This window comes from Hordeum vulgare, chromosome 3H, assembly GCF_904849725.1.
Source record: "Hordeum vulgare subsp. vulgare chromosome 3H, MorexV3_pseudomolecules_assembly, whole genome shotgun sequence".
Taxonomy (NCBI): Eukaryota; Viridiplantae; Streptophyta; class Magnoliopsida; order Poales; family Poaceae; genus Hordeum; species Hordeum vulgare.
In genome coordinates, this window is record NC_058520.1 from 241,368,563 (window position 1) to 241,386,502 (window position 17,940).

Below are 17,940 nucleotides of genomic sequence, written 5' to 3' on the forward strand. Positions count from 1 at the left end.
TCGACGACTATGCCCATATTTTGTGGGAACAAATTCAAGACAATCGCCAAGAGCAAAAACAAGCTCCAATTGCTACTTGGGTAGTTATGAAGGAAGTAATGAGAGCAAGATTTGTGCCCCCACACTCTACTCATGATCTTTGCAAGAAGCTACAAGTGCTCAAGCAAGGAACCAAGACTGTCGAAGAGTACTACAAAGAAATGGAAATTGCCATGATCTGAGCTAATGTGATGGAATCAAATGAGCAAACTATGGCAAGCTTCCTCAATGGACCCAATCACCCCATCAAGAAGATAGCGGATTTCCAACTCTACAACTTACTTGAGATAGTGCACCAAGCAACAAAGGTGGAGCCACAAGTGCAAGATGATGCCAAGTACTCCAAGTACTCCGCCTACTCATCGAGAAACTTCGGCACCAACACTCAAGCTTCTCCAAGTGCGGCTCCATATACTCGAGCTACACCCATTAGTGTTGGACCTTCAAGCTCAAGACTGTCGGCAACTACATCAACTCGTCCACCTACTATACAACAAGCTCTTTCAAGCCTCGCGCTACAATAAGTTCCACTACTCCAAGGGACGCCACCGATAAAACAAGTCAAATCCAATGCTTCACATGCAAAGGCCGAGGCCACAAGATCTTTGAATGCCCTACAAGGACCATGATCATCAATGAAGATGTCAAGTATGACTCTCTTAAGTGAAGGTGAAATGGAAGCTTTGGATAATGTGTCCATGCACCGCCAAGTCAATGATGCCAAAGATGGTCAAGTCTTTTGTGACAGATGATTCGAGCTAGACCCTCATTGTCTCCAAGATTTTTACACTTTGACAACAAAATGACCATGATCAAAGGTGCCATTTCTTCCATCAAAGCAGGCATTCAAGGTCGATCCGTCAAGGTCATCATAGATGGTAGTAGTTGTCACAACATGGCAAGTGAAGAACTAAGCTCCAAGTTACACCTCAGAAAGAAGCGACGTCCTCGCTCATAGAAGGTGCAATGGTTGAGTGATTCCGGCACTAACAAAGTTGAGCACACGATTGAAGTCTGTTTCAAAATTGGAGCATATGAAGATACTATGAGTGTGATGAGGTCCCAATTACCATATGTCATCTTCCGCAGGAAGTCCTTCGCAATTTGATCGCGGAGTGATTCAGAATTGGTGCACCAACCAATATAGCTTCGAGTGGAACGGCAAGGAATGAGTGCCACCAAGGACATTGTCCTCTTAGACACCAAAAAGATTTGAAGGAAGTGAGTGAGAGCCCAGCTCACCTGCTTCACTTTGTACTCATGTGCAAAGGGGGAGTCGCATTAACTAACGACTTACCCCCTCTTCCTAGCTCCATGCTTCCTGTTTTGCAGGAATTTGAGGGTATTTTCCCCTCCGAGACGCCACCCGGTTCTCCTTCACTGCGCGGGATTGAGCATAGGATTGATCTCGTACCCGGCGCACCGCTACCAAACAGACCTCCATACCCCGTCAAACCTGAGGAGATATAGGAGTCCAACGCCAAGTACAGGAGCTCCTTGACAAAGGCTATGTTCGCAAAAGCCTTAGCCCTTGTGCGGTTCAGGCCATCATAGTGCCCAAGAAAGATAAAACTTGGCGAATGTATTGTGATTGTAGAGCCATAAACAACATTGTTTTTTTTTCGAGAAAGCGCAAAGGACCTTTGCGTTTCATTATATTGAAAAGATAGAGTTTGTTACAATCCTCCTAGGAGGCAGGATACAAGCATTCTAATGCTACTTAGTGTACATCCCATGTCTGCGGTAGGATAACCCGAAGCCCTTTGGCTCCAGCCCGTGCCCATAAGGTAGCCTCCTCCTTGATTTTTGACATTAGTGCAGCAATGGAGGGTTGTGCCCTGTCAAACACGCAATCGTTGCGGTGCTTCCATACCATCCAGGGTAGGAGCAGGGTGATGGATGCCATCCCTTTCCGCTGTGGGTGGGGGGTGTTGTGTCGCGCGCGGTTCCACCAGTCCAGCAGCGAGTCCTCCTGGTTGGGGCATCCTACTGGCAATCGAAACCACGCGAGGACCTATAGGGTTCACTATAGGGATCCTATCTCACGATTAGATGACATCTAGATGAATTGAGTGGCGCCACCATCTTCACAACAATTGAATTAAAAGGTGGTTATCACCATACGCATGCAAGTAGGAGATGAATGGAAAACAGCTTTCAAAACCAAGGCTTGTATGAGTGGTTCCTTAGAGCATCTACAGCCAGACGCCTCAAACGATCCCTCATATGCCCGCGGACGTGCCCGGTCAGTGACAGGACAGGAGAGAGAAGGAAAAAAGTGACCCAACTGGACCACTCATATCATCCCTATATGCCCGAGCTGTCCGAGAACTCTCATATCCATCTCAAATATAAGGAGGATATGAGGGCTCGCGAAGGGGCCCGGGCACGCCCGGTCAGTCTGCCACGTAGGACACGACCCCACCCCGGACCACATTTTCCTTTTTTTCATTCATTCTTTTCTTTCTCTCTCTTTTTCTCCACCAATCACGTGCAAGTGACCGGACATATGAGGAAGAAAATGAGGAGTGTGGCTGCGCGGACGGATAAATAGGGGACACGCCTGGTCACTGAACGAGCGCGTCCGCGGGTGTTTAGGGGGTCATATTTGCTATGTCCAGCTGTAGATGCTCTTACGCCTTTTGGTTTGTCAAATGCTACTAGTATCTTTTGCTAAGCTTCATACACTAGCCAACGCAACCAAAAGTTCGAACTCGCGGAAAGGGCTAGTGCAATCCATATATATTGTAACACCCCCTCTCACATGTGACGGGGAAGACAAGTCAACACGCACAACCGGACGAGAGCGACGGCGCGCAAAACTCACGTATGACTCAAGAGGTCTCTGTTAGGAATAAGCAACTTGTATTCCCATGAGGCCATAGGCCAGTATATATACATGTACAGGTGATGGACTATATGCAGGAAACCCCTTATATATTGGGATAAATACAAAAAGGGTACATGACTTATATTATAACTCTAACACACACCCCCCCCCTCAAACTCATGGTGGATGAACAACACTGAGTTTGTAGAGATAAAAGCCATGTTGTGCTCTAGTCTGGGCCTTCGTCAGGAAATCCGCCAACTGTAACTCAGAAGGCACATACTGAAGAGCAACAACCTGATCCTGCACAGCAGCGCGCACATAGAAAGCATCAACACCAATATGCTTGGTGAGCTCATGCTTCACGGGATCGCGCGCAATGCTAACAGCACCTGTACTGTCAGATAAGAGCAGGGTCGGTGTAGTGACAGAAACACCAAAATCCTAAAATAACCGCCGTAACCAAGTCACCTCTGCCGTCAAAAGAGCCATCGCTCGCAACTCAGCCTCTGCACTCGAACGGGAAACTGCAATCTGTTTCTTCGTCTTCCAGGCAATGAGAGAACCACCAAGAAAAACACAGTAAGCAGAAAGTGAACGGCAATCTGAAGGATCACTAGCCCACGTAGCATCCGAATAGGCCTGAAGCTGTAAAGAACTGGAGCGAGGAAAGAATAGACGGTGAAAGATCGTGCCCCGAAGATATCGGAGAACACGAAGGAGATGACTATAGTGAACCGATGTGGGAGTAGAGACAAAGTGACTCAGAATATGAACCGGATAAGAGATATCCGGACGAGTGACAGCTAGATAAACAAGACTACCAACAAGATGACGATAGCGCGTCGGGTCAGGGAGGGGATCACCATCAGTAGCAGAGAGGTGAACATTGAGCTCCATAGGAGTCTCAACAATGCGCTCATCAGTAAGAGCAGCACAAGCAAGAAGATCCTGGATATACTTTTCCTGGGATATAAAGAAGCCATCAGAGGTAGAAGAGACTTCAATCCCAAGAAAGTAGCGAAGAGGTCCAAGATCAGACATAAGGAACTGCTCACTAAGACGGGCCTTGACAAAGGCAATATACTCGAGGTCATCCCCAGTGATGACCATGTCAACAACATAGAGAAGAAGAAGAGTCCGACCACGAGGAGAAAGGTGAATAAACAATGCTGGATCATGAACACTGGGTGAAAAACCAGCGGCAGTCACCACAGAGGCAAAACGCTCAAACCAGGCGCGGGGGGCTTGCTTAAGGCCATAGAGAGAGCGACAAAGACGACATACCATGCCATCAGGAACAGAATACCCAGGTGGAGGCTGCATGTACACCTCCTCACGCAGCTCACCATTAAGAAAAGCATTCTTAAGATCAAGCTGAGAGATAGACCAGTGGCGTGTAGAGGCCACGGCAAGAAGTGTACGAACAGTGGTCATATGAGCCACAGGAGCAAAAGTCTCGTCATAATCACGACCAAGCTCCTGCTGAAAACCACGAGCCACAAGACGAGCTTTGTGACGCTCAAGAGAACCATCGGAGCGAGTCTTAACCTTGTAGACCCACTTACAAGTGATGGGACGGACTCCGAGAGGAAGGGAAACAAGATCCCACGTACCAGTGCGTTCAAGAGCAGCAGTCTCCTCGGCCATCGCAAACTGCCATTCGGGATGAACAACAGCCTGATGATAAGTAGTTGGCTCAAGAACAGCAGCGCCAGCGGTGGAAAATCCAAAGCGATCAACAGGCGGACGAGGACGAGAACGCAAGCCATAAGTAGGCTGAGACGAGGATGACGACAGATCCACAGAGGCATCCACAGAACGTGAACGACGAGTGTAACACTGAGAAAAAGATGGAACAATGGAAGGAGGAATCGCCAAAATAGAATCGGGGAGTGGCGACGAAGAAGTCACCGGAGATGAAGGTGTAGAATCCGATGACATGCTAGACGAAGAGACCGTGGAAGATGGTGGCGACAAATCGACTGGAGGGGGAGAAGCAGGGGGGCGGGACGAGTAGGCAAAGGCTCGACGGGTGTGATAGGTGTGTCAGGAAAAGTGAGAAAAGAGATATCCTCCACTGTAAAAGTCGAGGAAGATGGGCGTTGGTAGAAGGGACGAGACTCATCAAAAGTCACATCCCGAGAGATACGCATCCAACGACCGATAGGATCCCAACAACGATAGCCCTTATGCTCATCACTATAGCCTAAGAAGACACACTCAACAGACTGAGCTGTCAGTTTGGTGCGTTCGCGGGGAGCAAGAAGAACATAGCAAACACAACCAAACAAGCGAAGCATCGAATAATCGGGAGAACGATCAAAAAGACGCTCGAAAGGAACACCACCCTGGAGGGCAGCTGAAGGCTGAAAATTGACGAGATAGGTGGAGGTGGAGATGGCCTCAGCCCAAAAATGAGGTGGGAGAGAGGCAGCAATCATCAATGCACGAGCCGTCTCAAGAAGATGACGATGCTTGCGCTCAGCAACGCCATTCTGAGCGTGAGCACCAGGACAAGAGAATTGAGAGAGAGTCCCTTGCTCAGCAAGAACACCACGCAACATCTTAGAGATATATTCGCCAGCGGAGTCAGCACGGAACACACGAATGGGAGAAGAGAACTGAGTATGAACCATGGCAGCAAAACGCTTATAAATGGATAACACCTCACTATGAGAAGTCATGAAATAAAGCCATGTGTAACGAGAGAAGTCATCTATGAAAATAATATAGTATTTATGACCCCCTTTCGAAGCGAAGGGAGCCGGACCCCATACATCGGAATGAACTAAATCAAAAGGACGCTTAGACACTGACTCACTATGTGGATATGGTAGCTGAATCTGCTTGCCAAGACGACAACCCTGACACTCTAAAGAGGCATCTCCTGAGACAGACCCCAGAAGACCTCGACGAACTAACGACGACAAACGAGAACCACACAGATGACCAAGTCGATGATGCCACTGCTGGAAGGAACCAGTAGCCGAGGCGACCAAAGCGGAAGAACTGGCGATAGAGTGGGCAGCGGAAGGAACATGAAGCCAGTCCAACTCCCAAAGACCCTCAGAATCACGGCGGCGAGGACCAGCCCCAACCAGAGTGTGCGTGCGACGGTCCTGGACAGAACAAGAGTCAAGGTCAAGGATGACACGACAACCAGAATCAGCAAGTTGACCAGCAGAAAACGGATTCATGGTAAGTCGAGGAACATGAGCAACATCAGGAACAGAATAAGGAGTTGTAAGATTGCCTCTACTAACGACAGAAAGGGGAGTACCATCAGCGGTGAGGACATGAATAGGAGAATCAAGCGATCAAAGAGAGGACAGAGTGGAAGAATTAGAAGTCATATGAAAGGAAGCTCCAAAGTCTAGAACCCATGGGGATGTACCTGACTGTGTAGAAGGTGGTTGCTCAGTGCGGGAAGCCTCAGTCACAGAACCAGCAGTACCCGTCGAGGAAGAACCTGAAGCAACGAGCAGACGCTTAAGTCTCACAATATCCTGCTCAGTCAAAGCGATGGCGGAAGCTGTCGAAGTAGATGGCGAAGTCGCTGTAGATGATGATCGCGCCTTGCGCAAGTGTTTCTTCTTCGTGTAGCAGTGGGACTCAATATGACCATCATTGTTGCAGTAGGCACAATGTGGACGTGGGCGTCCGGAGCCTCCAAAAGGAGTGGGCAAGAGCGGCGGGGCACTCGAGCGAGAAGGGGTCGATGCAGCAGGTGGCTGAGAAAAAGTCCGAGCAGCGAGCACCGAGGGAACCTCCAGCAAACCAGCAGCACGTAAGCGAGTCTCCTCAGCACAAATCTCATAAAGCGCCTCCATGAGAGAAATACGGCCACGAGCAAACAACTGAGCACGCCGGGGCTCAAACTCCTTACGGAGCCGAGACAGGAACTCGTAGACGCGATGAAACTCCAGGTCGGCCTGGACAGCCTGGGAACAGAGGCAAGTGCGACAACCAGCACTGCGGAGAGAATCAAGCTGGCGCCAGATAGCAGAACTCTGTGCATAGAAGTCATCAACATTAGAGTCACCCTGCTGAAGAGCATGCTCCTGACGGACCATAGAGAGGTATAAGGCATCACCAGAGGGCTCATAGCGCTGACGAAGGCGAGTCCACATCTCAAACACGGTAGGAAGGCCCAGAAACTCAGAGGCAAACTGAGGCAGAACGCTAGCAGTGAGAACAGCTGCAACACAAGCATCATCATCAAGCCACTGGGTGTAAGCAGACAGAGCACCATGATACGTCTGAAGAGCCTCCTCATAAGCCAAAACCTTCTCATCATAAGCACGGATGGCGACCTCATCAGCAAGCTTAGCCTCATCCTTTGCGGTCTGAGGAGCATCCGCAGGAAGAAACGGTGGGGTCGGCGGAGTGGGAGCCACAGGAGGAACCGGAAGTGGCGGACAGCAGACCTCGCCAGAGAGAACACCCCAAAGACGGATGCCACGCATGTGAATGCGCATGAAGCCAATGAACTCGGTGTAGTTAGTGCCATCAAAGATCACTGGACAACGAGGAACAGCAACGTAGCCGGATGCAGCAGACATCTTTTTTTTTAGAGAGATCACGTCAGAACCGACGAAATCGGAAGCTGGTGGTGACGGGAACCAGCAGGGCGCCTCGATCTGGTGGGGACAGGATCCAGCAGGCCCGTGCCTCGATCTGGTGGTGATGGGAACCAGCAGGGGAACGGAAACCAGCAGAGGCGACTGGAACCAGCAGACGGTCGCGCCTCGATCTGATGGTGACGGGAACCAGCAGGAGGACGGGAACCAGCAGAGCGCCTCGCCTCGATCTGGTGGTGACGGGAACCAGCAGCCTCCAGATGACGGGGACGGGAACCAGCAGCCTCCAGATGACGGGAACCAGCAGCCTACAGATGACAGGGACGGAACCAGCAGCCTCCAGCAGCCTCCAGATGACGGGGACGGAACCAGCAGCCTCCAGATGACGGGAACCAGCAGCCTCCAGATGACGGGGACGTAACCAGCAGCCTCCAGATGACGGGACCAGCAGGCGCTTTGATCGCGGCGGGACCAGGAGCCCGGCGTTGACTTGAGCGACGGGAACCAGCAGCCCCCAGATGCGGACGAGACGTAAGGCGACTGCGGGGAGACGAGATTGGATCGGAGCACGAGTTGCGCGTGCGAGAAAAAAAAAACCTAAGGCTCTAATACCATGTTAGGAATAAGCAACTTGTATTCCCATGAGGCCATAGGCCAGTATATATACATGTACAGGTGATGGACTATATGCACCCTTATATATTGGAATAAATACAAAAGGGTACATGACTTATATTATAACTCTAACAGTCTCCACGTGGACACAAAGGGGGCTACCAGCAATTTTTTAAATAAATTGCAAAAACCAGCACTTGAACTCAAGACCTTAGCTCGAATACCATGTTAAGCTTCATGCACTAGCCAACCCAACCAAAAGTCCAAACTAATGGAAAGGGCTAGTGCAATCCACATATACTATAACACCCTTATGGGCCTTATGAATCATGTGCATAGACACTTCATTGGCAAATATATTGTGGTCAACTTCTACGATATTCTCATGTATGGCAAATCTATTAATGAGCACCCATTTCATGTGAAACAAGTGCTACAAGTATTAAGAAATGAGAAACTTTATGCTAGTCTCGCCAAATGCACACTTTGCACCGATGAACTTATTTTCTTGGGCTACATAGTTTTTCCAATGGAATTAAGCTTGATGAAACTAAAATTGATGTTGTCAAGTCTTGGTCACAACCAACACAAACTTCAGGCATCCAAGAAAGAAGTATCTTGGTTTTCCAAACAAGTTGGGGTAGGCTAGAGGTGAAACCCATAAGATCTCACGACCAACTCATGGTTCTGGCAACTTAAATCAAGCATGAAGTTTCCTTGGTTTAGCCAGATTCTACCATCGTTTTGACAAAGGCTTTAGCAGTATAGCCTTACTGTTGCATGCACTTAGCAGAAAGAATGTCACAGTTCACTTGCGGTCCTTCACAATATAAGGTGTCAATGGGCTTAAACACCATTTGACACATGCACCTTAGCTTGTTTTACCCAACTTCGATAAAACTTCTAAAATTGAGTGTGATGCTAATGGAACCGGCATAGGTGTAGTGTTGATACAAGAGAAATATCCAGTAGCATACTTCAGTGAGCAACTAGCCAACACGCAATTGAGTTACCTATATGATAGGGAACTATATGCTTTGGTTAGAGTCTTCCAAGTTTGGCACAATATTTATGGCCTAAGCAATTTCATATTCATTCCAATCATGAGTCTCTTAAGCATCTAAGAATCAAGCCAAATTGAATAAATGGCATGCTAAGTAGAGTGAGCACACAGAATCTTTCCCTTATGACATGTTGTACAAAAAGGGTAAAGAAAATATTGTTGCAGACGCTCTTTCTCGCAAATGCATGTTAGGCACCCGTCACACCCTATGTTTTCCATGACCTCACTTAAGATAATAAAGGTCATTAACTGAGCCATCAAAAATTTGCTTCCGGTTATGAATGCCTTGTTTATTTTAAGTGTTTATTTTCATTGTTGATTTAATTCATAGACAATTCTATAGCTATCCTCTTCCAATCCTATGGAAGTAACTCTTTCCAATGATCATGCCATGTGGTTAAACTCTAAAAATATTTTTATTACAAATTATTTTAGCCAAAAAGCAATTAAACCCATCTTCTTTTCCAGAACTCCAAAATAGAGCTTTGAACTAAAAGTATTTATTTTTACAAAACAAGAAAATATTAAAAATCATTTGTGTGGTCTATTATATATGCAACCACCATTCCCTTAAAAATATTAGTTGGGAAGTTATACAAACGTTATATTTAAATTCTTTTTGTAAAGGCTAGAAATGGCTTTTAAATAAAAATATATACTTATGTTGTTTCAAAATTCCCCAAAAATTTACCCAAGCTTCTTTAGACTATTTTCAGCACCCCACATACTTTTCACCACATGATCATGTGCTTCATCTTGCCCCAAAATCAGATAAAAAACCTTCTGATCATTTCTAGGGTTTGGAATTGTATCATATGCAAACTCAGACCAAAATTTACTAGAGCTTCACATCCCATGTTTCACATACCAGATCATGGTGGGGATAGTGTAAAAACCTATCAAACACTTTCTGGACTAAACTAGGGTTTACTGCTTTGACCTTACGTTGTCCCAAACTTTTACCCTAGCATCACCTCACATCCCTGTTACTCCAGTAACTTCCCCATGGCCGAGAGCATCCAAGACCAGGGTGAAAACCCCATGGAAGCTTATGCTCTAAGCTTCGCAACTCCTCTTCTCTCTTTCATTTCTTATTCAGCTAGCCCACAGCCCTACAACCATCCCAGGCACTTGTTTAAGCCCTGAGGTACAGGTGACCATGTTTCCCATTCTTTTATTTGGTCATGGCGGCCAAACATGTGCTCTGGACGCACTACATTAGCCGATACAAGCCTGCCTGCGAGGATGACTGGGGATTGACCCATGCACCCCCGACATCTCCACCTACCTCCAGACACTATATAATTCATACCTCCTCCATTTTCTAGAGTTAGCAAAGCATTTAGACTTACCTTGGGAAAGCTCTGCTCATCTATCTCCTCCTAGAGGATCAAGACCTCCTCGTATGAGAAGAATCCCCTTGTGGATTATCAAGACCTCCATATCCCTTTAGACTGCGGAAGAACTACCTCCCAAGACCCATCTCTCCTAGTTATTTGGGAAGAACTCTACCTATTTACCTTTATCGGATCTTGAGGTGTGTCTCTCATTGGTGGTGATTTCGGTAAACTTGTGTGGTGGATTCGTTCGTAAGTGATTCTCTTGTGTTCTTGAGATTTCCTCAATTTCCCTCCAGATTGTGAAGATTGGGCATAATAGGACTTGGTCCTGCATCAGAGGTAGTGAAGAGTCTGATCAATCGCTAATAATGAGCATAAACGGGTGAACCGGTATCAAGCGACTTGAGCCCTCCGATCAAGGATGAATGTCGAGCGTGACCTCAGGAGCACGGAAACAGTAATAGTGTCGCTAATCTTCGGTTGATTTGGTTTGGGATCTGACAGTCTCAAACTTGATACTTCTGTATCAATCCCTCCTCTGAAGTCTAAGAGAGAGTAGGGGGCGTTACACATGGGGTGGACCGTTTATTTGATACCTATTGTGGGAAATCTTTAGTGCACCAGGATCCAACAGAAATGTGCCCCTAAGAGCATCTTCAATATGGTCTAAATGTAAAAATACCTAACTTTTGGACCGTCTGGGGCTAAAACGCTGCTCCAACAGTCGGTCCATATGTAAAAAAAATTGGACCGCGGCCTCCCGGTGATGTAAAAAATGAAAACTTCGTGATGCAAATTTACATCACGAGATACAAGTGATGTAAAAACCGCGGCCGCGCGCCAACGCCCAACCGCCAGTTCATTCGCCTTCCGCGTCGCGACCCGCCCGTCCCCCCCCCCCCCCCCCCCCCGCGCGCGCCTTCCGCCGCCGCCATGCCCGAAGCCGATGACCCCGCCGCTGCAGCCGCGGCAAACTTGCCCTCCGCCGTCGCGTCCATGCCGCCGCCCCCCGCCCGCCACCCCGGATTCGCGTCGCCTCCGCACCGGCGGTTCCTGCGAAGGCGCCGAAGGCACGAAAACGGCCGGCTAATCGCTGTCGAAACCCAGCCGAAACTGCGGCACGGCCGGCCAAAAACTCGAAGGCAGCCGCGGCGGCTCGGGCCGACGACTCGCAGCTAGGGCCGACCACGTCCTCTACCAGCCAAGGAGCCTTTCCTCCACCTCCGTCGCCACCACCGCCGGCCGTGGAGGAAGATTTGGCCACACCGACGGCCACCCCCTCCAACATGTTCGATGAAATGCCACAAAGGTTAAAAAAATGTGTGCTCTCGTTTGTTGTTTCAAATTGAAGTGATGTTGAATGTTTGTTGTTCAATTGTAGTCTTGATGACGAAGCTTTTTTGCACGCGACAAATGTGGCAAATGATGATTTTGTGTCGCACGAGTATCTGTCACAAGAATATGAAACCCAATATGGTGATGACTGTTGAGTATATTGATTATTAGGAAATATGAGATAGACTAAGATTTGTCCTACCTTGCCTTGTAGTCCAAGTTGATCATTGTATTCCTATATATATATATATATGCCCATGAGGCTCAAGCAATACAACAATAATTCCACCAATCCCTCTATTCCCTTCAACATGGTATCTGCCGCAAGTTCCTTAACCTAGCCGCCGCCACCGCTTCCGCCTCGCGCGCCGCCCCCTGGGCGGTCGGCTTTCATGACCGCCACCGGGGACCGTGCCGCCCGTACCTAGGACCGGCTGCCCTAGAGTCTTTTTCCCGATCTCTTGATCCGGATTTTCTCTCTTTTGCCGGTCTCCTGGTCGGCGTTCTTCCTTTTTGGTTTTTCGATCTAAGATCGGGTTGCGTCGCCCGCCGCCGCCGTCGACACCTGCGCGCCTCTACTCCGACCTAGGCGCGACCAGCCGGCCTCTACTTCGACCTGGCGGACTTGCGCGACGCGGCGGCCCATCATGGCCGTCGTCCGCACATCTGCCCGCCTGTCACTTTACGCCGTCGTCGCCGCCCCACACTGAACAGGATACCTGCATCACCCACCTTCCGTTTTCGTCGCCACTCGTCGGCCGCCTCGGGAACTTCGGTTGCCCTAGGCCTGCCGGATGTCGGCCCCCTCGGCGGTTGCCGGGCTTACCGCTGCGCCGGGCCTGCCGGCTGCCTCAGCTGCCGGCCCCCTCGCCGGTTGCCGAGCTTGCCGCTGCCTCGGGCCTGCCGGCTCCCTCGGGCTCCCCGGCCCATCACCGGCCTCCTCTGGCATGTCGTTCCCCGTTGGCCGAAGTCGCCTAGGTCTGCTCGGCCACCTCGCATCATCGTCCACGACGCTGTCATCATCATCGAGCAGCGCCCCGGACCTCGTGTGCGATCAGATTGATCACCCGCCCGCCGCGATCGACTACATTCGCGCCATGCGACTGACCTGATCAGTCGGTTGCATGCGCCTCCGCAGGTCCTGTGAAGGTTGTCCCGAGTACAGAGCGCCCCTCCACCGATCGAGCAACGGGCTGCCGCTGCGTTGCCCCGTCGGGCGCGGCGCCGCTGCCCAGTGGTTTTCCCCATGGTTGCCCCGACCCGCAAGCCGCTGCTACACCGCCCCTTCGGGTTGTAGTGCAGCGGCACGCGGTCCCCGCCGCCGCCCGAGGCCGTCCCCGTGGCTGCAACGGCCCGCCGACCGCCGCTGCTTTGCTCCTTCGGGCCGTAGCGTTGCGGCACGCAGTCTACGCAGCCACCCCGAGGTCTTCCCGCCGTCGTCCCGACCCACGCGTTGCCGCTTCATCGCCCCTTCGGGTCGTAGCAACGCAGCGCACGGTCCACTCGGCCATCCCCGCGCGTTGACTTCCGGTGGTATGTGCCGCGCCGTCTCCTTCGGCACGGGAACGCCATCGTCCGCGCCGGTCTTCGTCATGCTGTCGGGCTCTTCCTCGCCTACTTCGAGCATCGCCGCCGCGCTCTTAACCAGCCGCCGCCGCCGCTCTCCTTTGGCGCTGCTGCAGCTCGCTCACTCGAGCCGCACCGCCCATCCACCTCCTTCATGTTCGTCCATCACCAGCTCATTGCGAGCGTCGCCTTCGTCTTCCCCGACCACTTCATCTATTCCGACCATTGCGGGCAACATCGGCCCACGCCGATTTGCGCCGCAACCGTCGTCGAGTCCTTCTCTGCTAGCCTCCTCGACATGGCGTATAGGTTGTGTGCAAGTCCCCGTCTCCGCATGCCCGGTGCTGGCAACACCGACGTGTGCCTTCGTCCCCGATGTGCTCCTAGGCCTGGCAAGCCTGGCGCGGCGCATCGCCAACATCGACTTCGTCCGTCTACGCATGCGCAGTGCTGGCAACACCGATGCGTGCCTTCGTCCACGATGTGTCCCCGTACTTGGCAAACCCGGCGCTACGTGTCGTCAGCTACGTCTTCTTCCCAGCGCACCTCTGCGCCCATGACTAACTCGGCGCCTCCTTGCGCCCACGGCTCCACGACGACTTCCTCGACACCGGCTACCCCGACTCGACATCGACCACGGCGTTCTTCGCACGGCTACCTCGACCACGGCTACACCACCCTACGCTCTCGGTTACCTCGACATCGACACAAAGGGCTACCGCCTTGCTTTAGCAATCTCGTCGATTTTCACTCCAGCCACGACTTCCGCGATGCATCGACCGTTACGACAGTGGGGGGATGACCGTTGGCTTACCTTCGGATTCTTCTCCAGTCTCACCATCTGCGTCGCTACCGTTGTGACTGCGGGGGGGTGTTGAGTATACTGATTATTAGGAAATATGAGATAGACTAGGATTTGTCCTAGCTTGCCTTGTACTCCAAGTTGATCATTGTACTCCTATATATATATGCCCATGAGGCTCAAGCAATACAACAACAATTCCACCAATCCCTCTATTCCCCTTCAACAATGACAATCTTGACATGGACGATGAGGGCTTCGATGATACCAGGCAATGAAGGTGCTTCCGGTCATGCTCTCGACAACGGTACTTCACCGCTTCACAACGTCGACAAAGAAGTCGGTGATGATGATGATCGTACCACGGTTCACAAGGCCAGTGGTGTTGATGATCCGCATGAATGATATTCATGTGTATTTTAGTTTGTAGGCCAAAAAACTTTGATTGGGACATTGCACTTTTGGTAGAGAGATTTCAAACTATGATGATGATAATGCACTTTTGTTATGATTTGAACTATGATGATGATGCACTTACTTCGAATTTGAAGTGATATTTGAACGCAAAACCGCGGCTATACAGGGCTGAACAGCAGCCGCGCGACCGCAGGCCGGTTTTGCATCTTTGTTTTGGACCATCTATTGGAGATGCTCTTTTTTTTTACATCTCCGTTTTGGACCATCTGTTGGAGTTAAGCCTTTTTCGAAGATGTAAAAAAGCACTTTTTGGTGCTCCAAATTTGGACCATCACCTGTTTGGACCGCCAAAATTTGGAGCATCTATTGAAGATGCTCTAATAAAGATTCCGGACGTCAAACCATTATTTGTTCACTTTGCAGCATTCGGTAACTAATCAACTGCACACAAGATACATCTCATTTAAGACGACTGGTGTCAGCAATATGTGAGAGCCAGATTGCAGCAACACTACACACATACAAAATATTTATTGTGGTTTTTCCCCTCTCAAGCACGTCGCGCAGTATTCCAGTACTCCTCGAAGCAATAGGCAGTCTTACTGGCTACACCCATAACTAGTACTAGCAGTCTTACCGGCTACACCCGTAACTAGGACTAGTAGTAAACCATGACTGCTCCCGTCAAAAAAAATTGTCAAAGCGAGTTGCTCTGCTGCGCTCAGACCAATGATCCTAGACGTACAGAGCTTTAGGCTAGTTGTAATGGTAGTATCATATACTAGTATCATGCATATGATACTAGTGTATGATACCATAGCCGTAATGCATAGTATCATAAGGTAGTCCATTTATTGCCATGCAAGACACATTGTAACACATCGTTTAATATGATACGGTATCATAATATGATACTCAACTCTCTCTTTCTTCATTTAATTCTATGCCACTTCATCGAAATTGCTTAGTTAGCATACATGATACTACCTATGATACTTCCATTACGGACAGCCTTATAGGATTGTTACGGACGAGACAGTTTGTGGTTTGTTAATAATCTCTCCGCCCCCTGATTCCAAATCAACTTCCCCGTAATCTCATGTAAAATAAGCCCGTATATGTAGATATTACTGGGAAGTTGATTTGAAGGTATACTATTAGTTGGAAGATGGCCCCCCACCCGAAAATCAGGGGGCGGAGAGATTATTAACGAATCACAAACTGTCTCGGAGATCCGCTAAAGCTCTGCACGTCTAGGATTATTTTGCACCTAAAAACGAGACAAAGAATAGCAAAATCCCTTTCTCAAACCACCACACCTAAATCTAGAACGCAACATACATGACACGTTGTGAACCCATACCAGATCTAACCGTGTGAGGAGAACGCAAATTAGAACAGAGCGGAGAAGGGAGAGGCCGCGGCGCACCTGCTGCTGGGATTCGCTGTTGAAATCAAACATCCTCCTCCGCCTCCAGCTCAGGTAGCTGCGGCCGCGCCCGAACGAGAGCACGATTCGTGCTGTCTCCCGGGTGCCAGCGATATATCCAGACAGCTACTAACAAAAGAAGGAGCGAGGAAGAAATCCTCAATCCCCACCCCCAACCGAGACGAGAGGAGCCGAGTCCAGGGAGCTGCAGACGCGTGGTGGCCGGGAAATGGCCTGGCGGGGGTGTGGGGTGGGGCTACCGCCACGTATGCAGGGAGCGCATCCAGGTAGTGGCGGAGAGAGCTCGATCAAATGCCGCTCTCCGATTGGCTAAACCGCTGGTTTAGAGTAACTCATCGAACTGTACACTGATTTTGCCCTTTTTTAATCCATTTACATGTTTAGATCGATGCTTGCGCTATCATGACTCATTTTTAAAGTGACATTATTGTGTTTGGGTCGGTGTGTGCTCAACGCTGTCGTGACTCATTTATTATGTGGTGCGAAAAAATACATCATAAATATTTTGAAAATAAAAATTTAATTAGACATTAATATCAACCACAAAAGCCGACGAGAATCCACGAGTCAATCTTTGCATTAAGTAAATTAGTTGATCGTCCGTGCGTTGCCACGGGACGTCATACCCTATGAACAAGATAAACGCTCATGCGTAGGTGTGTGTTTCTCTTATATGGTATGTTATCATTTACGATGACATGATATATTACCACGTTTACGTTGTGTCTCTTGCTTTTTGTATGGATTAATAACATTCATGAATGGTGAGTTGTTTTCTGAAAATTCGTAATTTGTATTAACCAAACAATTAAAACCAATGCTTCATGTATTTTTCAAACCTGAATTTATTGTGATAACTCATCAAAGGGAGTAAGGCAAAAGGACATTCGGTTGGGAAGATGATAAAAAGAGAAGTATATATATATATATATATATATATACGAAAACTACATGCCATCATATTTATATACGAAATTTATTGTGATAACTCATCATAGCTCCAGATTTACCCATAAACATCTCAATATATGTATATACGAAAACTACATGTCATCATATAAGGTACTATACAAAAAATTGAAGTCCTAATGACCTTCACTCTCAAGTAGTATGAGCTAGCAACTCTCTTTCCCTCTATCTAGTCCTAAATATGAACAACGGAGTAACAAAAAGCATGTGATTACTCACTCTCCTCATCTTTACATATCCTTTTTGTATAACTGTAGTAGAAATTGAGCCAATACCAGCAATCATGTCATATATAACATCTCCCTTGAAAACGGAAACAAAATCTGATAGGTTCATGCTCAATCTCGAATTCCAGACCCAAACCATAGTCAAATTTGTATGCAAAACAAGACTGATTGACTAGTCTTAGATCACCTCGACTATTTCCACTTTTGTTTGAAATCCTTGGATATTTTTTCTTTATAGCGTCACCATGTCGACGTCAAAAGACAAGGATTTCTCCCGACCCCCAAGCCACCACCCCCCGGACAATCAGAGACGCACCACTAAGCATGCCATCCACCAACAAACGCCACCTCAGTCTTGCAATCATCATCGTCGTCTCACCGTGGTCAACGTAGCAAGGCCGGTCAGTCTGAGGCGAACCACCCGAAGACACGATCTGACAGGGGGACAACCACACGGGAGGGGACTACCTCCACCGTCCAAGACGGTCGCCGTCCGGACACGATGACGAGAGCACACCAAACCATTGGAACCGAGGGGCAGCAGCAGCGCAGCCACCCGAAGGGCGTCCTCCACTGCCATCAGCGGGTGCCGACCGGACACAGTAGCCAGGACACACCAGGCCAAGAAGGTCCGGCCGAGCGCCGACCAAGTCCCGGGGCTCGTAAAGTCCCCGCTAACGTGCTGCTGCACGTAGGCCGCCACC

General features: G+C 49.2%; 1 protein-coding gene across 10 annotated transcripts in view; it reads right to left on the reverse strand.

Annotated features, from left to right (window-relative positions):
* The window catches only part of LOC123443599 (protein LNK2-like), a 37,680-nt gene extending 21,412 nt beyond the window's left edge, over positions 1-16,268 (reverse strand). For 3 of the 10 annotated variants that reach the window (XM_045120052.1, XM_045120056.1, XM_045120051.1), the window contains exon 1: positions 16,020-16,267. In XM_045120052.1, coding sequence (XP_044975987.1) covers positions 16,020-16,052 — 33 coding nt within the window. In that variant the 5' untranslated portion in view covers positions 16,053-16,267. Of the gene's footprint in view, positions 1-10,650; positions 10,799-16,019 lie in introns of all 10 variants that reach the window. The other 7 variants (XM_045120057.1, XM_045120058.1, XM_045120055.1 and 4 more) reach the window with 5 other exon arrangements.
* Between the last annotated feature and the right edge of the window lie 1,672 nt (positions 16,269-17,940).